At 44.4% G+C, this 24,062-nt stretch overlaps 2 protein-coding genes across 3 annotated transcripts in view; one reads left to right on the top strand and one right to left on the bottom strand.

The window, feature by feature from the left end:
• SLC45A1 (solute carrier family 45 member 1) overlaps positions 1-15,275 on the bottom strand; it is a 27,384-nt gene extending 12,109 nt beyond the window's left edge. Inside the window, exons 1-2 of one of the 2 annotated variants that reach the window (XM_072354176.1) lie at positions 15,139-15,275; positions 13,731-13,938 (exon numbers count right to left, since the gene is read on the bottom strand). The gene's annotated coding sequence lies outside the window, so the exon portion shown is untranslated. The remainder of the gene's footprint in view (positions 1-13,730; positions 13,939-15,138) is intronic. The other variant, XM_072354178.1, reaches the window with a different exon arrangement.
• Positions 15,194-24,062, top strand: ERRFI1 (ERBB receptor feedback inhibitor 1). The gene is made up of 4 exons (XM_072354179.1): positions 15,194-15,653; positions 19,708-19,906; positions 20,026-20,102; positions 20,654-24,062. Exons 1-4 carry the CDS (start codon positions 15,272-15,274, stop codon positions 21,850-21,852), a joined length of 1,857 nt encoding a protein of 618 aa, XP_072210280.1. The 5' UTR covers positions 15,194-15,271; the 3' UTR covers positions 21,853-24,062.

Raw genomic sequence — 24,062 nt, 5'->3', positions numbered from 1 at the left:
TGAGCAGAGCAGGATCACATGTTTAATGCAGCATCACATGTTTAATGCAGCTTGGTAGAAAGCCTCACAGGTCCGGTATTTGAAATCTACTTGTGTTCTTTCACAATGCAAGCTCATCAGGTTTGAAGCATATTTCCAAGATTATAAAGCAGCTGAGCTGACCTAACACAAACGAATGCATAGGAAGCCGCAGGAAACTAAAGCACAACCAATTACCTGCAAGTGAATGCCATTTTTCACAAAGACAATATGAAATGCTGATGAAACGCAGATATTCACTTTTGGGACTATTTGGTGGCTGCTGAGTTATAAGCTTTCACTTCAGGCTGCAACCATCTGCCAGCTGACCTGCTGCTAGCTAAGAGTGATTCAAGGAATAACTGTGCTGACAGAGCTGCTTTCCCGGTTCTACAGCTTGTGATTCATGCTCGCACTCCCCCTCCTCCTGGGTGAGCACTCAGGGGCCTCTCACTGGTGCTCCGATATGTGCTGCTCCACAGCAGCTTCCCTTTCATCCAAAGCATCATCACGCTCAGAGGGCCTTGGGAAGTCTCCATGTCAGCAACAGCAAAGAAGGGTTAACAAAGAGTGAGGAAATGTCAAAAAAAATACATTTTGCTTTGGCTCCAAGGGAAGGGGAGCTGGCATCTCTTCGAGAGAGAATTTCCTGAGCAATGCTGTGGGCGCTACAGGAAAAGCTGTCATGTTATGTCAGGGATCCAACACCCACTGCTTCCACAGCACCAAATGCTCCTTTCCCTCCTGGCTAAAATGGATGTTGAATATGATGAGCCTGTAACACTAAAGGGAGTTAAACCACAACTAGATCACTTTGCTTGGCTAAAAGCATTAAATACAGACACAACCCTGATAGTATTTGTGAGGCTCTGGAAAGGAAAATCTAGGTTGCTTACGTCCATTTATAATAAAATAACCTTCTATGAAAAAAAATTACTAATTCACACATGACGCTCCCTTCCCCAGGATCCCCATACATACTCAGATAGCAAAAAAACAGGATTCACAGTGCCACAAGCAACCACAGAAAAGGTCCAGGTTTTACAATTCCCAAGCAAAATTGATTGCCAACTGCTAGGCAAGAGCTTCACGAGTCTCCCAACATCACCTACCCTTCACCTCATACCTTGAACTATATGCATCCTCACCTCATGTCTCATAGTTTGCCCATAAAGATTATGGCCTAGGTTAGCTGCTGATCAGGATATGGAGGGATCAAAAGAAATGGAAGGGGCTGCAAAATAGGACAGACAGAAGGTCACTGAAAGGAATGAAAGACATCGACAGCACGAGGTGCCTGGAAACAACACGGATCCTGATTATGAACTGTGAGTCAAGGAAAAACATCTGTGTAGGAATCACCAAAGAGTTCTCTCAGCACACGTTCCTGAGCATGGCGTCCCACAGCAGAATATCTGCACCACTGCCAGCACCTGTGTGAACAGTTTCCTTAGACTGCCATACAAGAAGACAGCTTCAGGGAAGCTTTTCTGCATATTCGTTATGCTGGAACAGACCAGATCTTGGTGTCTCTGTTAACTTCTTGAGTCACCTCCATGGGTTACCAGCCAGAAAACCCAACATGAAATGTGGTCTGGTGTTCTGTTAATAATATACTCTGTGTTTGTTCATGATCTTTAATCACGCGGCTTTGTGCTCTGTGGAACATCCTGTCTCTCTTGCCTAAACCAGTTCAGAGGTAAAGATGCTTTGGACTCAATCCAGACTACGTACATATGTTTCTGTCTTGCTCTGGAAGCTGTACATCAGTTTCAAACTAGTTGGCACAGTTTGTATTATTGTATTTTCCTGGAGGAAAAAAAATGAATCTGCCTATGAGACGAACAAACAGATAACCCTGCACACACACCCCTGCCTGCCCCCAAGAACCCCTACAAGGACAGAGGAAAACTGGAGGGTAAAGGCTAGCACACTACATTTGTTAGGAAACTGCATTATAAGAAGCACTGTGTCTATTGCTACTTCTATGTGCATGGGATTCCCTTCCAAATTGGAAAGCAACCTGCAGACTCTTCTGAAGCTGTGAGTGCACATCCAACTCCTGACATCATAAAAGCAGCTAAAAATAAAACATTAAGAAAATAAAACCCAACTACCATTGACCTGAGACTGCATCAGGGCTTGGCATCCGGCTGAAAAAACATGGACTTCTTGAGGTTTTAATTTCAGTGATTTACTCCATTGTACAAAATGGGAAAGTGAGGTGCAAAAAGGCTGTTATTGTACTGCATCTGTAATTTCATGTTATGTAAAAAAGATACTGAGCTTATATCCAGAAATAATGCAACCAACCATCTCATCAGCTGGATCCCCAGCCATAAAACAGATGGTAGGAAAGCAGTCTCAGGATCTGCAGCATGAGTGCACCTTGTAGCCCAGAGCAGTGGCTACAAATGAACAAGCACGAAAGATGGCTTAAAATAGTTCTGACACACTGAATCCTGCACACCACTGTGCGGTGCTAGAGACCAAGGCTGGCAATGCACTCACTGCATAAGAAATAGGAAACAGTGAAGTTCAAAGCAATTTCTTGCTAGCGTCGACTACAGTTTTTTAAGCATTATTTACCACCGCATTTTAAGTTGAATGTGAGAAATGAAAAGGGAAAACTGCAGACTAAAGTTTGTCTGCCCTTCAGGCGCTTCCTGCACCAGTGACAAAAGCAGAACGTGAAGTTGTGGGGAAAAAAAAGGTTTCAACTTCAGCTACTGACCTTTTCTTGTTTTTAAGAAGGAAATATTTGCCTTCAAAAACTAGTCTGGAAGCAACACTGCCCACCTTTACGTTCCTAGCCTCAGAGTTGCTGCAAGCATGCCTCCAGTGGACCATGCTCAGAAACAGGCTCTGGTTTGCTTCGTTCTGAGTTTCTCTCTTAACTTCTCCTGCTACCCTCCAAGCAGAGTGGGCGCTTAATTGCCACTTGGTCTTCTGGGCCATCCTCTGCCAAAAGGAAATTACAAACCTTCTCTCTGCTAGCCTTGTAATCACTTGGCTAATGGAAGGACAAAGTCCAGCAATCCCCTTATAGAGTAGGCAGATAATTCAAGTATTATCAGCCTAAAAGTGAGTACTGCAGATAATTGAATAAGCCACAAATTGCTCCCTGTACAACTACCCAGTACCCTCTGATCACAGTGACAGTTAACAGTGAATTGTCCCATGTAGACACGTAGGCATAACTGCAAAGATAGAGAAGACAAAACTGATGGGTCTTGTCTCCACTATGTATTTCCAAAAAGGCCAAATTTCACTGCATTATTGGACCAAAGGATGGATTCGCTGTTACTGTGCTGTTACCTTACAAACATAAGGAAAAAAATCACAGGGTAACCTCACCACCTCTGTGTTGTCACTATCAGCAAAGTCCTTCACTTTTGACCAAAAGTACCAAAGCAGTTCATTTTGTTCCAGCTGATAAACCCTTTTAGAAAGAACACTGTGTTCTCCCATTACAGAAGGTTCCAAACCATACACTTTCTGTGGGAGAAGATGACTTAAAAACACACCAAGTAATTTAAGAAAGAATGCATTGAAAATGCCTTCTATTTGGAACAGTTTCATATGCTCAGATCAAACTAAATTGTGTCCTGGTAGGACTAAATGTAAGGCAGTTTGTTTTTGCTACAGAATAGGGAACTTCCCTCCTGCTTACTGTTTACCTGAAGGTCTTACTGAAAATAGGTAAACATTCCATGTAATCACACTGTGAGCTTCTCCCTGGAATAAGCAGAAAGCCTTCTGTTTTTAAATATATAAATGTTTTATATATGTTCTGTTTTTAAATATATAAATGCAGAGATCAGTAGGAGAAGCACTGAAACAGCACTCTTTTTGTCAGGCATGCCTTCCCATATGAGAACCCTAGTGCTTAGCAGATGTACAACCAGGTAATCATACTCCCAGTGATGAAAATGATCCTTACAACTACAGGCAACGTTCTGTTCTTGATGCTTGTAACTGACAAGCTTGTGAAAGATTCAGATAGCTAAGGGAAAATAAGCCATTAGGATTGTCTTTAATTATTTGGTTTGTCAGATGCCTGTAGTGCATTCCGAACCTGAGATCTTTTGGGATAAACATGCCTCAGCATTTGTGTCACACCTAGAGACTGATTCTTCCACGTTGGCCTTTATAAAATAAACTGCTTCCTGTACACAAATATCACATACAATGAGACTTTGGAGAAAAACATACTAATTTGTTTTCCAGATCCGCAATATAAATCCCTCCCCTCCACACACATCCTGTATTTCTGTCTAAGACTCACAGCCCGCCTGCAGGTACTGCTGCCCTGTCTCTGCCTCTAGGAAAGAATTAAGAGGTAGTTAAAACACAGAGCAAACTATACTGTTAGTTGAACCAATGCAGGTATACCCTGATACCTCACTTATCAATGGCTTACTTGCCAAGCAAACTGACCCAGTGAATCAGCTATTACAAGAAAATGATGTCACGTACATGAATTCTGAACTAGTAACCTCCAATATTCTTTGAACACTTGGGAATAATTCCTGCATTAGTCAGGGAGCAGTGAGTGTAAACTGCCACTGCCTCAGTGAGTCATGAACAAAAGACTTGGCACCTCTTAGAGCTTTGTGCAACCCTGCTTGTATTCTTCCACTACAGGCCAACATTTCCCAAACTGAGCACGCAGTAAGCACAGCTATGACCCTGCTACGTCTCTACTAGGCACTGACTCATCTAAGTACGCTCCAGTCAATTTGAGTTCCAGGATCTGCGCTACTCCATGCTTACACATATATTCATTAAATCAGAAGCATTTCTCATTAGACTTTTACACAGAAAGCTTCCACCTCAAGACAAACAGAATGCCTTATAGGAAGCATAAGACCAGGCTTATAAGCGTTCCGCATCAAGAGAATTCATTTCCAATCCCTCATTAAATCTACCAAATTACAAATACCCTTTTATCAGATACACAGTCTTCATTGGCTTTGGCACTCATTCCATCAAAAATGAAACTTCAAAGCTTGCTATCTTGGTAGGTGTCCCTGAAAGCCTTTCTGTCAAGCAAGAGATGCAGTGCTGTAGATTAGCACCAAGCCTGCTCAAAGCATCTCTGGGTATTTGTCAAGGAAACAAGTCTCTCTGAAGTCTGAAGTGGAAACAAAAGGTTTTAACATGTGCAGTTAAGAAAAAGCATCCACTATTATCTACATGGTTTGGAATTTGCCTGTATTTGGACAGCAGATCTGAGCTGATGCTCTATTCACTCATTTAAGCTTAAGAGCTGTACAGTAATGAGCATTAATGGGCATAAGCCTTGAAACTCCAGCAAGCAGTTTGCTATACTACTGAATAAAGTCCTCTTGCTTCATAGTCCTTCGCAGACAGGCAGTGGCATCTGGCTGGTGTATAGGTGGTTCCCAACAACCTCTGAGTCACACAGACAAAGCTGTAGTTTCTGTACAGTGCCTATATCTGGTGTTTGGTAGAGGGCAACAGGAGAAGAACAGCAAGTAGCTGAGCAATGAATCCTTCTCTGAATCAGCATACAGTGGGTTGCACCACCTCCCACTAATAAGAGATGGAGAACCTAGAGCTCTCAGAGGCCCCATCTCCTGAGAGTGATCATCTCCAATTACTGCTTTGTTTTTGTGCATGTATATTTCTCTTCCTCACCGGAAGCTTTTAATTTGCTTTTATCCTGAGGGATGCTATTACTTGAACTCACAGTGTTTCCACTTGATGAAAATAGCTCAGATCCTCTGTGCTGCTCATCCTTGATGGCCACAAGTGCTTCAGAAGTACCAGCTTCCCTTTCCAAGGCCTGACAAAGCCATAGATAATAACTTAGCTTCACAGACTCTCCCCTACAGAACTTCGCCCTAACTTAAGTCTCTAACTTAAGGTCAATAAGAAACAGGAATGTTTTTTCCGCAGAACCAGTCATAGGAAAGTAGGAATTCCAGCTTCCTCCCTCAGCATTCCATGCAGAGGAATCAGCTACAATGTGCTTTTTCATTTTCCTCTGATTAACAAAGAAAGTTCACACAAGGAAAGCACCGCATGCTTTTTAGGTACAGACTCTGAAGAAACATCTGGGTTAGCGAGGCGGAGGCTGGAGCTGTGGAAATTGCCTTATTACTTCACAGAGTCACAAAACACCCCAAGTCAAATGGAACCCATAAGGATCATCGTGTCCAGCCCCTGGGTCCATGCGGGACCACCCAAAACTCAAAGCATGTTTCAGAAAGCATTGTCCAAAAGCTCCTGAGGTCCAGCAGCCCAGGGCTGTTCCCACTGTGGCATGCCCACCTGCTTTGGTGCAGAACCTTTTCTTAACACCTCACCTGACCCTCCCCTGACACAGCTCCATGCCCAACATGTCAGATATTGAATAAAAGCACTGAAAGAGGTGATCTTGCCATCACTGGTGGCAATAATGAGTAGATACTCCAGACCAGAAGGATCCATCTAATTCTGTCTGAAGTGAGTTGTCAGTGCCAGCTTCCCTAAAGCAACATATAAGTTAAATATTAATCCTACACGCAGATAAGAACTTTTCTTACAGAGAAAAAGCTGATCTGGTTATCAAGTTTCCCATGTGCAATTCCCCGTCACTTTGAGGCCAATGACACCCACTGCGCTTTAAGCAATCACCCTGGCTCTGGTGCATCTCTCTGCTGCCTCTATAACATCCAGCTCTCACATCATCATAACCCTGCAAAATGTCTGAGCAGTTTTATATGTGGGGAAGACAAATCTTTTGGTAAGAACAACCAGCAGGTGACCAAGAGAGGACAGCTGGGGAGACAAGATCAACAGGTAGAAATGCCAGCACTTCAGAAATTCTTTAACATGGGTTTTAGGTAATAGCCTATCTCAGCTGCAGATAAGATGCAAGTGGAGCTGAACACAGCTCAGTAAATTGACTTGTCTCCTATCCATAAGGTCTTGCTTGTTCTGAAGGAAACTTTTTCACGAAATCTGCTCAGTAATTACAGTGATGAGAGGAGCACTGCAAGAGTCTGCTAAACAAAAGTAAAAACTGCCAGTCACGTCCATGAGCTGGAGTCATCCTTGAGAAAGGACTGTGGGCAGGCAGCTCTCAGCACCACCATCATCATAAAGGACTTGTAAACCATCTTCTCCAATACAAATGGCAGCCCTGCTTGTATGAAAGTTTCTTCAGAGCAGCCAGATCTAACACAGTGAAGAGGAAGGCTAGCCTCTCCTGAATCCTATCCGACCTGAAATACTGGCTTTGCTGGCCAGAAGCCCAGGGAAGGCTGTAACTGTGACACTGTATGCAGCATCTATGCTTAACCTTTTCCCTCCCAGGTTACCAGAACAGGCATCTTAGCAACAAAGAACTCTTCACATACAGCTTCTCATTTCTCTTTCCAGTTGAGCACTCCCAAGGCAATGCAAAGCAGCAGCTGCCATCAGTGCAATGCCTGCCAAGCTGTGAGTCAGCCACTGGGTTTGTCTGGCAAGCACTCAGCCTCCCCATCACCCCCAGGGCCAGAGCCTTCTGTGCCAAGTACCTCCAGCACTTCTCAGCTCAGGCTTCAGCAACACCCTCACCTTTGGCCAACTGGTTGCCCTGTCCCACTCCTCCTGCCTCAGCTCAAGCAATAGTGAAGTTAGTGCTTTTACTTCTTTTTCTTTCGTCTTGCCTAAATAAAAATCCTTCGAATTGCCCTTTGCACACAATCCCTGCTCCTTGCACAGGCATACCTTCAGGCAATCCTGCCACTGCATCATAGTTTGTTATGTTTACAAAGGTTTCTCTTGCCATATCTAGCTCTGTATGAAAAAGCACACTAATTTTCCAACCAGTTAATGGGACATTAGCAGCTGGGACTGGTTAAAAGCAGCAGCCACTCCAGAGCTTCTTTTCTGAGGTTCTTATGGAGAAAGAGGATTTCTTCTGTAGTTATAAGATGGCTTCATGCACCACTGAAAACAAAAAAATCCAGACCCTAATACATCTTGTTCCTCAGTCTAACATTCATTCCTGGAAGGGAAGTCTTCAAAAGTTAATCGCTATGTTCATTTTAGGAACTGCTGAAGTAAACAATGCACAGGGTCACGTGGATAAATCAAGTCCAAGCAAGCTGGACAAAGATGAACTTAAAGCTTTCTGTTTTCCTGCTTTTAATATGAATTGGATCATATGACAAATTAGAGTGGTGGGGACCCCTGGGAGGTCCCTCGTCCCACCTCTTCCTCCAGATGGGATCATCAGCCATGAGGTCACACCAGCTATCTCAGGGCTGAGACCTAATAATGCCTGTAGGCTCCTGCAAAGAAAGATCCCATGCCACCTCTTCTGCTTGAATTTCTTCAAGGCTCAAGACTGGACTGTTACATTCTGCATCTAAAAGCAGCACTGGAATCTCATCCTTCCTTTCTTCTGCAGCATTCTGCAGAACATCACAGAAAGATGTCCTGAACTGGCAAATAGCACACTGTTAGATCCTGCCCCAGAGACTACCTGACAGAGCAGCGCAGATGAAGGCACAGCTTCCATTATGAGGCAATGCTATCACAACTCCTGTGGCACGTGCCAATTTCCAAAGAACTTCAGGCAAATGAGAGATGCAGTCCCGCTGTGCAAGTCTTCCCTGAAGGAATTCCAAGTGAATTTATAGTAACCGATGGAAAACGCTGACAGACTGCTTCCACACCCCCACCCAAGGGGAGAAAAGAATTCAGCCTTACAGACAAAGGCATTACAGGCAGGGGTATCCCAGCTACCTCAAGCCCAACTCCAGTGGTTGGACTTTGGGTCACTCAGCTATCAGGACAAATCAAGCCAACCCTTTCACTTTGACACCGAGAAGTAATGACTCTCGTGACATACCTTCCCATTCACTTGCTTGTCAAATAACACTGTTGATAAGTTGATAAGGAACATTTTATCCTCACCTGGCAATGTGTTCTAACATTACTGCACATTTTGTTTCACATCAAACACAATTTGTTACACATAATACATTTTACTCAACTCCAGCCCTGTGTACTGCCTCTAATAAAAGCCACTAGCAAATATGAAAAGAGCATTCAGCAGAAATGGAGCAGAGCAAACCTTTGCCTTCTGTCCATTGCCTGCATTGGATTTAGCAGTCAGCTCTACTGACACGTCACAAATGGCAACTTACGGCCAATACCTGCTCCAGGTCCTCCTCCTCCATTCCTTGCTGATGCACAAGGACATTCACAATCAACCTTTCAGAGTACTATGAGCTCACCTTGCCCTGAAGCAGCACTTTTAATGGTTAATTTACTAGGACAAGGGCTATTTAAAGCCACCCTTTCCTTAAGCCTTATCTGTTTGTTTTAAGATACAGGAACTTGTACTTTCACTACACGTACTTCTGGATTAGGTTTTCCATTGAAATACATGCTGTCACTTGGGAGAAAGCCAGCTGGCATCAGGAGACAGCACAGCTCAACTGCTGTCAATTACTGCACTGGAATACAATACCATTCTAATGACAAGGAAAAATGTGTTTACCAGAGGTTTTCACTGGTGTTTGGTGTATGCTGGGGACAAGCATACAAGCAGAAAAACATTCTCATAGGCAGCATGGGGAAGCGTGCAACAGCATGCTGGTAGAGTACTGAGCACACAGATCTCTGCATGTGTGTGTTAGTGTATGTAAAACTCATTTTCAAAGCTATAAGAAGAGGATTTAAGAGAGATCATTAGCCTAACGCTAGAAAAATTTGTCCTCTGCAAAAATCTCACCACTCCCCACTGATATACAGACAGCATCCTTCCCTGCTAACATGAGAGGATAAGGAAAGCAGGAGGTAAAAACCTGCATTACTTGAAATCATATCACAAATCCTTATTTTTAAACTTTCAGGAAGCTTATTTTTAATCTTCCAGAAAAAAAAATGACAAATCACACCAGCATTAGAAAGAGCCTGCGTGTCAAATCTGAGTCACAGGCCTTTGCTTCATCCAAAAGGTATTCTGATGGCAGATTTGGTTCAGCTTATTTACAGGCTGGCAGGTCATTTTTTAACTTGTCAAAACATGTGCCAGGCATGTGTGCAGCAGCCAGATAAGCTATAGTGTAGGTAGTTTCTGAAAGCAGCATGCAGAAACAAACATCTAATACAGATGATTATCATTTATACTTTGATTCTGGCTTCATTCTACTATCTTTACATCACTGTAATTACACTCCACATTTCCTTCGTGATTCATCATTGCATAACAAACTAGATAGGTGCTTTATGGGTGTGTTGCAGGTTTGCACAATTAACTCAGTCTATTGGACTGGAAATGACGATTTGTATTAGCTGAAAAGATCATGTGGCTGTGTAGTTTGTGGGTGTTGGTTGATTAGAATGGAAAGTGCCAATTAGAGAAGGAGAAAATGACAAACTCATTATGTTTAAGGAGAAGTACTTATGTCTTCCTGGAAATTTTGAAGTTTACCTGGGATAGGATTCACAGTTGCTAAGCTTCAAAGAAAATGATTCTTGCTGTGTTTGTGGGACAGCAAAAGAGGAGATGGAGGGATAACAAACACACACGATCCAGGAACAGGATGAGAGAACAGACCCTCCTAGAGCCATTTCCTCACTCATGAACACAGATGGCTATTCCTACAACACCAGCACCAATAAACTCTGCTCAATCTCATATTATTTTCTTTTTTTAGCCAGACTTCACAGGAGATTCAATACACTGAAAATATAAACTACGTATCATGCAGAAGTGATCTTTTCAACATAATGAAACAGTAGGAATTCTGGCAATGAGACACCTTTGTGCATAATTACATTACAATAAACTACCTGCCATTCAGCATATCCCCAGCCTTGCTTTTTCTGCTAACTTGCATTGATGACAGCTGCAACTTCCAGCAATTGCTACAAGGTTCAAAAGTACGAACTGTGCTCCAGAGTTTACCCTGCAGGATTTCTCAACACTGTGAAATACGGTGTGTGTGGGTGCTGGATGCAAGGGGAAGCTCAGCTTCGGACCAAATGAATCCAGACAACCAAGTTTGAAAAGAAAAAAAGCAAACAAACAAAAAACCCACACAACCTTCACCACCACAAGTTGGAAGAGGGAAGAGATGACAAAGTGTTGCACAGAAAGGTTCTTCTGAGAATTACAGTGATCATAGCAGCTTTTCTCCCCTTCTTACCCACTTGCAACCAGCTCTGCTGAGCACAAGTAGAGCTGAGACCTGTCCTATACAGACAGATGTGTGCGCACATTCCTATGACAAGTATGTATAAGTGACATCCATGCTTTAGATGTTCATTCTGAAATGTTCTGAAGGTAACCTGATCTTAAAGGCACTTGATCAGCACTCAGCTCTTCAGAAAAATCACAAAAAACCCAAACCATATATAAGGAAACTTTAGGCTCTGGATTTGTAAATGCCATTCACAAGACATTAAAATCATGCCTGATTTCTGATGCAACAACAAACAAAAAACCAAAAACCACACATAGGAAAAGAAACAGGAGTAAACTAAGGTAACAGATTAGGATAAATTATTGGGAAGAATGAAACAAATTTCAGCTGTGCTGCAGACCCCTAACATTGCAAGTCAGTACATTCCAGGAACCTCCCCCAGAACAAGACACGGCGCTCCCATGGAAACACTGCACCTAAGGGCCATTCAAACAAGCTGAGCCCATCAGCTGGCAGAGACCTTTGGCTCAGGGAACAGAAATATTGACCGGGATTTGAGTCAGGCCCTCCATTTCAGATGTTCATCCCAATGAACTGCACTTGAAAGTTTCTTAATACTGCCCTGAAAGAATCCAAGTCATACCAAAGCAGCACAATCTGTGGGTAACTCAGCACAGCAGAGCAAGGCTTTTTGGCAACCAGTTTGTGTGCCTGAAAGCAACAAGGAACTAGATTTGGAAGAGCTGTATAACAACGCGTCTACGTCAGCAGTATTTATGTAACATTTCTTTGAGGCATTCCAACGTTACTGGATGGAGAGTGAAAAACAGATGGGACTGTGGCCATTTCTGGGAAACACAAGTGTGAACAACCACCTATTTTTAATTTATCAAGTTCCATTCCAGTCTAAGCTGCTACAGAATCTGCGTCAATCTTTGTGTCCTTTTTTGATCTCTTCCCTCGCTTAGCTTATGCTTATGTACTGAAAAAGCCTGAGCACATGATTACCCCATCCAGGCAACATGCCTTTGAAATGGCTTTTTAATCTACACTCTCCACTCCCTGACAGACTGACTTTTGCAGTATGTCTGTATTTGCTGTCTAGACACTTGCATATGCTAACCTCTAATTTAGCCCTCCCTTACTGACCGATGAGTTTCCTCCCTTCTGTGGGTCTTCTGGCTAAACTGGAAATGCAGCACACTCATTCTACCCTATACCTGCCTGGTGTAATTGCATTTGTACAAATCTGACCAGTGAAATAAGCATACGTTCATCATTTACAATAACAATGAATCCTTACACTGAAACGAGTTTTGCAATGCTCTCCTAATCCCGTGCCCTTCTTCACTGGCTCCAAACTTAAAGAATGAGTGGTCCTTTCCAGAAGAATTCAGAATATCTGTGTAAACAGGGACCTGAGCTGAATCTTGTGCTGTGTGCCCAGCTACGCAGGCAGAAGATGATAGAAGTACCTGGCTAAAACGTGAAAAGGAAAGGAAAACTCATACATGCCCTAAGAATAGCCAAAGAACAGTTCAAATCTAACATCACTCCAAGGCAATATTGCCTCTAGCATAGAGGAAAAAAAGAAACGAACAGATTTTTAGGTCAGTGGGTGACATCCTCTCCCAGCAATCTGACACAAGGCACTTCCTCTGCAACCTTAATGGGTGTTTTCCTTCAGTCTCTGTGTGCCCAGTTTCTCAGCCCATGCTAATGTTTCCGGTGTTTGCAGTGCTCACAGAAATAATGAGGGTGTGCAGCTGAGAGCTCACCAAAGCCATTCTGTACCTCCACTGTAAATACTATCTTTGCACCACAAACCACTTCCATGTGCCTGAAGCATAAAAGATTTGCTATCTGTGTCAGCTTGTACAGATGACTTAAGAGACAATTCAGCATTATCCAATTGCTTTAAAGTCTTGTATAGGGTGAGTTCACCCAGGGCCCATTATTCAGGCTTTGTACAAGGCTGGATTTCAGCATCAGGACTACACAGTACCACACTGGTGCCACTGCAATCTGAGAGCAGGCACTACTAATCTACAGATACACCTTATTAAAACTCAGTCCCCGCCCCTTCCTCGCACACCCACACATCTTTCCCTACCCCAAACTACATACCACAGAATGCTGCATAACATCCCTTTGCACAGTGAGAAGCAACATCAAATCTATCTGCTTCCAATTTGGGAGAGTTAATTTATTGGCTCATGTAGCAGCACGAATTTACTACTGCTGCGTGACAGACTTTGATTTGCTATCAGTTCAGTGAGCCTACAGCAGTTCTGTTGCACCCTATATCTATTATGACTTCCTTTCATTAACGCATGCTCCAGTTCATTTCCCTCACTTCAACCTGATGGATGTTGAAAGCTTCAGTAACTAAGAACTATATTTACAGTGCACACTGTTTACATTCTCATCATGTGTACATCACCATTACAGGAGAGAGCTACCCAGACTTCTTAACCTCAGCATTCACCCAAGTGAATCCAAGCCCAAGTGCAGCAGCCACGAATGCAGAAACAAAGGAAAAAAGCTGCTCACCTTCAGAAATCCGCAGGTACACGAGGATCTCCAGAGAGACGCCCTCACCTCCACTGCCAACCCTTAAGCAGGGCATGGAAGGGAAGGATCCTGGTTCCACCCCTCCTGGTCACTCAGCTACATTGCATGCACCTGAGCTCCTTGGGGCTGGTCCTGCCTTCCCACCAGGTGCTCCATCAGTGCTTCAGGCCATGAGTTAGCATTTCCACTACAATATCAAACAACCAGAAGTACCAAGATTACTCAGGAGTTAGTCTTTAAGGCAATTAGCAAATTGCAGTTCACACCTGCCAACAGAACTGGGAGGTGGTTGAAAAGTCCTGAAATACTGAAATAAATCACAATGAAAGGGTAGAACCTACAACGCAACTGCTAGTACAGAATTCTGTTTCCTTGGTACACAAGTTAACCAGAATCTATTACAAGGAGATTACGTTGTTTTCCTTCTTCTGTACATTCCAACAGCAAGTGACACCACTGATAAAGGTTTTTATCCAGTAAAGTAATCAAAAATTAAAGGAAATGGGATTTTGGTGAACAAAAATTAAGGGTAGTAAAAGAAAAATTCAATTGCATTACTTGCACTTGACCTGAATGCTAAAGTACCCGACACAATAAGGCCGATAGAAGCACAGAAGCTACAAGGTATCACCATTTCCAGGCAAAGCTGGAATATCCTCCCAGGAAACTGTTATTCCTCAGTTTCCACCAGAAGAGGCCACTACAGCAGTCAGTTCATCCTATGAGCCGTTCAAATGCCCATCGTACAAAAGGCTCGTCTCTTGCATTCAGTCACAGTCATCTCCATTTGTACAACTGCAAACAGTTGTTAAGATACAAACGTGAGCGAGGACAGCTTAGCATCCCCTAAGAACAAGGGCAGACAGGGAGCTTTCACCAGAGGCCAACGGAAACCCACTGCACATCGCAGAAAGGAGATAACCAAACTCAGCTGTGCTCTGACACCCCGACATCACACATCCTTCCTTCTTGGCCAGAAGGGCCCGAATACAACAGCAGAGAACGCGTCTTCTCGGTCGCTTTCCCATCACTGGGCCTTTCAGAGCCATTCACTGCCGCTCCTTTGCTCACCAAAGCAACGAGGGCACAGCAGCACCGCCCGGACTTAACGGGAAGTTACCAAAGTAGTAAATAACGGCACAGGAGAATTAACGCATCCCACACAGCGCCCGGGCTCACAGCGATTCGGGGCTTTGATTTGGATTCTATGATTCTTTGATTCGCCTTTGGGCGGGGTTTCCCTTTTGTGCCGGGTTTCCCTTTTGTGCCGTTGCCGCCTTCCAGCACCGGCGGTTCCACACGCCTCAGGGCTCCCCCGTGCCCCCACACAACCCGCCACAGACCCCGGCGGAGCCGAACGCAACGCTCCGGCCGCAGCGCTGCTCACCGGCCGGCGGGGTCTCGGCGCCCATCCGGGCGGGGCCGAGCCGCTTCCCGCGCTGCCGCCTACAGGGGCGGAGAGCTCCGCCACCCGACCGCGGCGCACCGGAAACGTACACCGGAAGTGCCGGCGGAAGTGGATGGGCCCAGCCCAGTTCCGCCTCGCACCGGCTGGAGCTCCGCCCACTCGGCGCCACTTCCGCTCCGGCGGGGCTGGCGGGCCGTGTGTAGTGAAGGTGGGGGGGGCCGCACCGGGGTCGTTGTGGCGCTGCCGACTCCTCCCGGCCGTACCGCGCAGCTCCGCTCGGACGCTTCGGCCGCTTCAGGCCGGCGCCGCTTTAAAGGCTCCTGAAGCGCAGCGCGGGCACGCAGGGGGCGCGGCGCTGGGGGCGGCGCTTCGCACGGCTCCTCCCCCCGCTATAAGGCCGGCGGGCGGCGCGCGGCGCGGCACTGCTGGGCTTTGGCGCATGCGCGTCGTATCGGCGGCCGCGCAGGGACATGCGGAGCTGCGCGGAGATCGGGGTAAGCGGCCCCGGCGGGGACCGGACCGAGCCGCTCCGCCGAGCGGGAGAGCGCAGCGGGAGCCGGGCGGGGCGGGCGGACCCGGGGAGACGGCGGGGGTCGGTTGGGCCGCGGCGGCTCGGAGCCGCAGTCCCGGCGGTGCGGCCCACCCAGGGGTGCGGGGCGAGGCGGCGACGGATCGGGACGGGAAGGGCGGGCGCAGCGGCGGGGCGACCCGCCTGGATCTGCCCGCGATCTGCCCGCGATCCGGGCGCGCTCCCCTCGGATCTAAACAACTGCGCCCTCCTTTGCGGCATCCGCAGGGCTCGGAGCTGACGCTCAGCCACGTCGCTGTTGGCCAGGTTGATTTTCTCCTCGCGGTAATTGAGGTGCGGGGACGTTTCATTCAATTCCTGCACGCAGGGCGGATATTGAGGGGCTCCTTGACAAAACCCCGCGCCCACCGCCCAGCAGCGCGCGTGTTATTTCAGGGGAGAGCAGTTCCCCTTCTCATTACGTCAAAACGTACCGCAGTGTGGCTGATGCTGCGGTTATGACCGAGTCTGCTTGATGGGAATCGTTTCCTGAACGTAAGCTGGCCGTATTGACGTTAACGTTTGCAGGAGGGCAAAGATCCGCACCTTAAAGATGCATCTCGACTTGACAAGCAAAGTTGTTGTCTTGTAGTTTAATGATTAGCTTTCTGCTGTTGACTGGCAAGATCGTCCCGGTTTGCTGTATAGGACCGTGAAATGGCAGCCAGGTCTTTACCTGAACTGAACTCCCCGATGTGCTGCTTCAGTGTAACCCCACAGAGATGACTGAGTCTTGGTCCGTTGGCTGGTCAAATGCTTTGTCTTTGTGTCCATCATCTTCTGTGTCAGAGCTGTGGAATAGGTCGTGTTTGTGACTTGGCACCATCTGAGCGGCAGTCTTCTGTCTGCTCTAAGTGGGCATCATTGAGATGTTCCACAGCAGGATGGTCCATTTCTGCTTGGCAACAGATTTAAAGCACTTCTGAGATAGTTGTTGCTGAATGGCAATTATCTGGTTGCAAAGGCAAAAGCAGTTAAGAGATGATGTGACCACTGGAGAACAAAGTTTATTGAGGGGATCTGGGATTTTTGTTTGGGGTTGGTCTTTGGTTTTGGTCTGCTCAGGTAATCCAGTAAGTGTAATAAGGTAATTGAGGTTCTTAAAGTCCTTTTGGAAGTCCAAAACACTTGAATATCAGGAGTGGCTCTATCTCAGGTATTTGTGTTAAATAGAAAGTCAGAGGAGGGGGGAAAGGAAATTACATCACATTGTCAAATAAGGAACAGCTAGCTGGAGTGGATGACTTGTAGTGCAAAAATGTGCCCCTCCTCCCGTGAATTGCTTTTGAGATTCATTACAGATACATGGTGGCAAGGTGAGCAAAACTAAGTTGTCAATTTAAGGTAGCCACATACTTTTTCCCCTCCCAGAAGCGTTAAGGAGATCTCACTCACTCCCACACTTTCTTGTGTTTTACAAGTTACGCACGAGCTGTTTTGCCAATGTTGCATTTATAAAGTTTGTCCAAGGTTGGTGTAGGAATTTGGGAAGAATCTTCATAGCAGCCGTATCCACTACATGGAGTGTTTGTAGACCTTGTGCAAACAGAATCCACTTTCCTTTAGTATTAAACTGGTTTGCCTCAAATAGGTTGTAGCAATGGGGCTGGGGGGTGAACGGGGAATAGAGTAACAAGGTTTTGTTATCAGTAATTGCCCTCAGCTAAGATACATGAAAGTGCTTCTTCCTTCCTAAATGGAAGAATATTTGTAGTGTGGCTACAGTGATTAGTGATCCATACAGCATGAAAACCACATATTGGGTAGTGATGAGTGCACTTGAATGCTGGGATTGCCATGGCTCGTATCTACACTGCAGTATTAGTAGCTGTAGTTTTATTTTGGACTAACCACGTTCCTTTTGAATGGCACTGAAACTGTACCACCTTCAGAAGCACTCAGAGCGCTTCGATCTCAGTGCCATAATCCATGTGGAAGTAGGACAGAGGAGCAGAGTAACCGGAAACCCATTCTGAGTAACACATGTTGTGCAAATGAGGAGCAAACAAGCACAAGGGATGCAGAATGCTGCATGACTGCATGGCGTCCACTTTCTTTAGCTAACGCCTGATATTACTTGTGGTAGATATAGATCCTTAAATCTTTGAGGACACAGTATTAGGCCAACAGTTAGAATGGAAACTCCCCCATTAGAAATCGTTCTGGCCCTTCAGATAGTTTATTCAAATGTACGCATGTTTTAAAGGCTTCAACCCTCTGAGCTCAGGACTGAGAAGAGCAACGTGCAGGTGTGCGGGTCCCTTACCTCTCGTACTCCTGGCTGGAGGCGTGGAGGGCAGTTTCATAACTCCGTCCATTCACAGCTCCTCATTGAAATGTGACGAGCCACATTCTGTGAATTCACAGAGAGGGGGTTGTTAGGTGCAGGCAAGTTTTACAGCCGTAAAATGTCTGTTTTATTTTCAAAACCAACAGAGCATCTACTGAAAAAAAACCAAAGAAAATTGTTTTTCCTGGGGTATGTAAATATTTAAATTCATCTCAGAAATTGCACTTGACATTCCAGAGGGATTTCAGAGAGGCAATTGTGCAACTATCGGTCTTGAGAGCTGAGATTTAGACAGCGTTCACAAAGCTGACACAGTAATTATTAGCAGTAGTTTTGGCGTGGGATATGATGGAGGTTGGGCCTCTTAACAGGCCCTGCAAGGGTTGTGTGTTATCATAGCAAACACATTACATGTGCTCTCAAATGACAGCAATGCCACCCCCCCTTCCTGTCTCTCTTTTTTTTTCTATATCCTAATCAATGTCTCATGCTCTTGTCAGATCTTGTGCGTTCACTGAGGTGGAACACTGTCATTTGCTGACTATTCAGTGATTTCCATGTGTGACTTATATTGGACTAAAAAAATACTGGAGTAGAAGAGCAAAATCCTTCATAGTCATTCACCTACATTACTATTAGTCGGGGATCTGCAATGCATGAAGAAAATCTGAGCAGTGTAAACTGCTGGGATTGGGGTTTTGTTTGGGAGTCGTGGTAATGAAAGACAAAAGTCACTTTAGAATTGGTGCAGTTTGTACTTCACTAAAGTCAGTGCAAGGAAGACTTTAACACTGGCTGGGTCTTGTTCACTTCCAGTAAAGCCAGTCTCTTCCTGTCTAGGATTCTGAAGTTGCTGGTTAAAACTCTCTGATGTCAGCTAGGAAATAAAACTACTTCTGGCAGCCATGATTAAGAAAACCTTCATGCTCTTAAAGAGAATGCCATTAAGTATTCCAAATTATACACGCAGCCAGAAACTATACTTCAGATACTGTTTGCTTGGAAGATCAATACTGGGCTCAGTTCAACATTTAGAAAAGTATGATAAACTTCTTTATCAAACAGTTGTTTCTGAAAAGCAAATGTTGGTGTTAGATTACAAATTAATCCTGCTTAAAGGTTGGCCACCCTACACAGGTAGGTGCAATGGGTCTTTCCTCTTAAAGGACAAAGATGACACGTCTGCATAGAAGAACTACCTTGTTTCTGAACAGATGTACCATAATCATAAGCTACTACCTATTTCTGTGCCCTGTTTTCTTGCACTGCCATACTGCGAAGGGGTTTTCCTGGTGCGTGTAGTGCACTGATGTCATTGGCTCTCACTTGTTTCACTTCTGAAATTAACTGCCCAGTCGTATTTCAGTGGAGATGATTTCAAGACACCAGATTTCTGGTTGTAAATAAATAGCTGGAGGGTTGTGTCTGTACTTTGTTTATAACAGTCACTGCTTTCTATAAAAGAAGTTTTGGAATTCTGACTGAAATAGCAAATAGGGTTTGCATGTATCAATAGGTTGGTAGCTGGAAAGCCTGACAAGTAACACATTCTGTAAAGTCTTCCTACTGGCAGGCAGAGACAGAAAGGCTTTTTACAGAGAGATTTAGTTCCTCGAGGCCCTGAAAGTTCAGATCGGAGTCAGCTCATACTTGCATTTCTGATATTTATATCCCTTTCTTTATTTGGCAGGGAATGCAAACTGCAAGAAGCCTGTCACCCCCTGCGAGCTTCTAGAATTGGGAGACATCACCACAGAGCAGCACACAATGTCAACTGCGGGAGTTGCTGCTCAGGAAATGAGAGTCCCACTGAAAACTGGATTTCTCCATGCTAGTCAAGGCATGGGGGGGCTGAAAACCTGCTGGGGTAGCCACAGTGGGTTTGAGAAGTGAGTGTAATGCTTGATCTATTGAACTGTCACGTATATGAAAAAAAAGTATTAAAAATACTTCTACTGGTACCAACCTATGGCTGATTTACAGGGAACACTTTTGATTTCTTTTTCAGTACTTTCTTTAATGTGGACCCTATAGCAGTGGCATATAACTTGAATCCATCAGCAGAGCAACGTTTACCATCCATTGGTAAGTATAAAGATGGACACATACCTTTAGGTAGTGTAATGGATGTGTCTGGAGTAAGATGCTGAATGCTTGCTTAATTTGGATATAAGGCTGCCCTCTGGTGACAGAATACAGACATGTCAAGAAAATACCACTATTCTAAACATTTAAAAGAAAGTGATTAGGAACACCACGATTTCCCTTATATTTACAAGCCTCTGAGATTCCATTACAATCCTGATTTTATAATTAAAAAAAACCACAAGACAAACCAAGCCATTTGCTCTGTCTTTTGGGATCTTTGCGGCTGCAGCTTGATTTTAACGTTTATGCATAAGATCTCTTAACCACCTCATTCAACTGGAACAGTGGCCACAGACGTGGCAATCAGCTGATCTCATAACTGAGCACATAACTACCAGACTAAAAGAGACCTGTACATTACTAATGCTTGTTTCTGGCATTATCAAGCAGGAAGTACTTACTTATTGCATTAGAAGGATTTAAACAGCTAAATATGCAGTGGCAAAACGTGACTTAGAAAAGTTTCTAAGACTTTCTCACCTTTTTAGGGCACTCCTCCAGCTGCATTTCCACCAGTGACCACAGCTTTGCTGAAAGTTGCATCCAAGTCCCATCTCAGAAATCTAGTCCAGCTCCTGTAAGTCCCAAAAATGAGCAGCCAGTTTCAAGATATGAAGACCAGCTCATTCCTGGCTTTAGTAAACTGTCATTAACCACAGGCTGTGTTTCTGAAGAAGCACCTCCTCATATGCCAATCAAAAATGGGCCAATTCAATTTTTGTCTGCATCTTCCCATGATCGCAGCTCCAGGCCGCTGCCCCCTCTGCCTGTCCCCGAGGATGTTACTCCAGATGAGGTTGACAGAGAAGTGGAATTCCTGACTAGCTCAGATACAGACTTCCTGTTAGAAGATCATGGACTTCCTCCTTTTAAATCCAGTGGTTCGAGTCGGCGGAGCTTTAGAGGTTGTGGACAAATCAACTATGCGTATTTTGATGCTCCTACAGGACCAAAAACAGAAGAAGCCAACCCTACGCAAAGCCTAAATGGATGCATATCCAGTATCTACCCTCCTCCACAGCAGCTGCATCGACGTTTGCGAAGGTCCCATTCAGGACCAGCTGGCTCTCTTAATAAACCAGTAGTGAGACTATCTGGACACTTAAACAGGTCTTCTCCAAACTCTGATGAAGATAAACCAGAGATCCCCCCCAGGGTTCCCATACCTCCAAGGGCTCTCAAACCAGATTACAGAAGGTGGTCAGCAGAAGTTGCTTCTAGTGCATACAGTGATGAAGACAGGCCTCCCAAAGTACCCCCTAGAGAACCTTTGTCTCGTAGTAATTCCCGTACTCCAAGTCCTAAAAGCCTGCCATCGTACCTCAATGGGGTTATGCCCCCCACCCAGAGCTTTGCACCTGATCCTAAATACGTCAGCAACAAAGCTCTACAAAGACAAAACAGTGAAGGACCTTCCAACAGGGTCCCTTGCATTCTTCCAATTATTGAAAATGGTAAGAAGGCCAGTTCAACACACTACTATCTGCTGCCTGAAAGGCCTCCCTATCTGGACAAGTATGAGAAATTCTTCAGAGAGGCAGAAGAAACTAGTTCTAATACAGAGGTTCAGTCCTGGTCCAGTGACTGCATGGCCACTTCAGTCCCAGCAAGACTGGACTCAAAACCGAGAATGGACATAGCTGGTCATCTGAAGCGAAAACATCTGTCTTATGTGGTTTCTCCATAGTCTGGGAGCACAGCTCATTTGGGTTGTTGATGGAGCCAAATTTTATCACTTTAAAAAGATCTTGAGGTTCTCAGATAAAGTAGGACAGGTTTGTCCTTTGAGAACTAGGTAGTGGATGGTAAAGTCCTCTTAGGCTGCATCTCTCTGGCATGTTTCTTAGGACTTTTTGTCTTCATACGTATACCTGAAAACTGACAAAGGTTGCACAGGAACATACAGAGATGGTAGTTGCAGTTGGCCAGTTATATGCTACCTTAGCTAAGTGTACTTGGTAGTCACGTTATCAAAATAAGTCTAAGAAAAATCTAACTTTGCTTATGAGTTCCTTACAAACCTGACAACAGAGCAGATAACGCAGTACAGTTTCTCTATCAGGCATTTCTAAAGTTCCTTTTGCACAGTAACTGCAGAAAAAAGATTCTATTCTCTTTCACTCTGATATGCCAAACTAGTAAGAAGGTAACTGCAATATCACTTAGGTAACCGATAACTTTCAGGCCTGTTGAGCACACTGAAAATATTTTTAGAATATTGAATCCATTTTACAACATAATTTGTAACCAGCAGATTTCAAAGCGAAGCAGCGTGGAACTGCGATAGGCTTCATGGATTCTTTTAGTTCCTGGACACTTGGCTCAATTTTGCAGTTCTTCCTATGAGAGACAGATATGGACCAGATATTGCTGAGCTGCTGCTGTTCTTTTCCTGCTGGATCCTAGAAAGGTGTGAAAGTGTCATAAAAGTGGTAGAGGATATGAGCAAGTATACGATTGCTACACGTAGGCCACAGCAACTCATTTTGGATCTGAAATTGGGTGTATTAAGCATAACACAAGCTGGTCTTGTGTTCTGGTTTCTATTCAGTATTTTAGGAGAGGAGGAGAGTATGGGGAAAAATACGATTCCACTTACAAGCAGTGTCACTCGTATCTGTCTCCGCTTCTGACACTGTTTCTTGCTGTTTAATTTTTCCTCGTTCTGCTTCTGTGTTCCAGTAAAGTTCACTGAGTTGCCACGTTTGTGTATTAGCAGTTTCTCATGATTACATTTATCCTCTTGCAGATAAGCACAGAAGAAAGGGTGCTCTTTAATGGAGGTACAAAAGATGAATGTGTTCCTCCTAACAGAAATAGATGAGCTGTTTACAATTTGAACTGCTGAATGAGATGTTTGAGCTATTTTAAAGCTTACTTTTTATTTGTTTTAGTACAAACTAAATGAAGGTGAAATACATGCTATAGAAATGCACTGATATTTCTGCATCATGTACAGTATTGAATAAAGAAGAATTGACTTTGTATTTTGAATATTGTCATGTCTCGAGTTTAATAAAGTTATAATATACTTATTTATGATACATTTTGGTTTTTGCTTCATTGAATACTGTGCAATTTTGCATTTAAACTTCGCATTTACTAGGAAAATCAAAATGGAAAAAACATGCAACAGATGTTGAATCCAGCTTCCACTTAGCACTTCTGTCAAAGCATTCAATAATTCACATTGCACAAATTAATTCTGATTCCTCCTCACTAACTAATAGCTTACTGTGTATAATCTTTAACTGGCAATAAAGCATTATATTTATTTGCCTTCTAAAACAGTGAGTAGAACTGCCCTGCGCCAAACAAGTCCTTTAGCCAGATCACAGAGCTCCAGTGTCCCTTCAGTATGAGTAGATTTACAGGCTATTCATACTTAAATCTTACATGATTTAAGTAATTTGGCCACATTCCCCTTAAAAACCCAAAGTAATTAGGTTTGTTCCAGCACTCAGTGGTTTTCTCTGAGGGTCACCTTGCTTGTGTATTCCCAGACAACGCAGATTCCTGTGCTTTGGGGAACAACATTTGCACCATCCAAAAGGTATGTTCTGTTTTCCAAGTGAGTCGTTGGGATCCAGAGCTGCGGGGGTAACTTTGCAAGTTCTGGCCAGCAGGCATTTCTCTGTTCATCCCCTCACACAAGATAAGACCTGTCAGGACACAACGTGGTTTTGCAACGTTCTGATCACGTTTGAATATTTAGAGCTTGGGCTCACCTGGGGCAGGGCCTGACAGATGCCTCTTAAAAGGAAGCTCCTTCCCAGAGAGATTTCACAGAAATAATCACATTTCAAAGCAGCTACGACTCGATACACGAGTCTGAAGAGTCACGGTATTTTTGTAAAGACAAGAAAGAAAGACATGTTATGTACAGAAACACAATGC

The sequence above is a fragment of the Excalfactoria chinensis genome, chromosome 20 (assembly GCF_039878825.1).
Source record: "Excalfactoria chinensis isolate bCotChi1 chromosome 20, bCotChi1.hap2, whole genome shotgun sequence".
Classification (NCBI taxonomy): Eukaryota; Metazoa; Chordata; class Aves; order Galliformes; family Phasianidae; genus Excalfactoria; species Excalfactoria chinensis.
Note: the sequence above shows the minus strand (reverse complement) of the source record. Positions and strands in the feature narration are given on the sequence as shown.

Bases quoted from the DNA above. Each gene is read 5' to 3' on its own strand.
- ERRFI1 (XM_072354179.1), top strand. From the start codon at position 15,272: ATGGGCCCAGCCCAGTTCCGCCTCGCACCGGCTGGAGCTCCGCCCACT. The intron at 15,654-19,707 runs GTAAGCGGCCCC...TTTATTTGGCAG, and splicing joins GGAGCTGCGCGGAGATCGGG to GGAATGCAAACTGCAAGAAG. The intron at 20,103-20,653 runs GTAAGTATAAAG...TCACCTTTTTAG, and splicing joins GCAACGTTTACCATCCATTG to GGCACTCCTCCAGCTGCATT.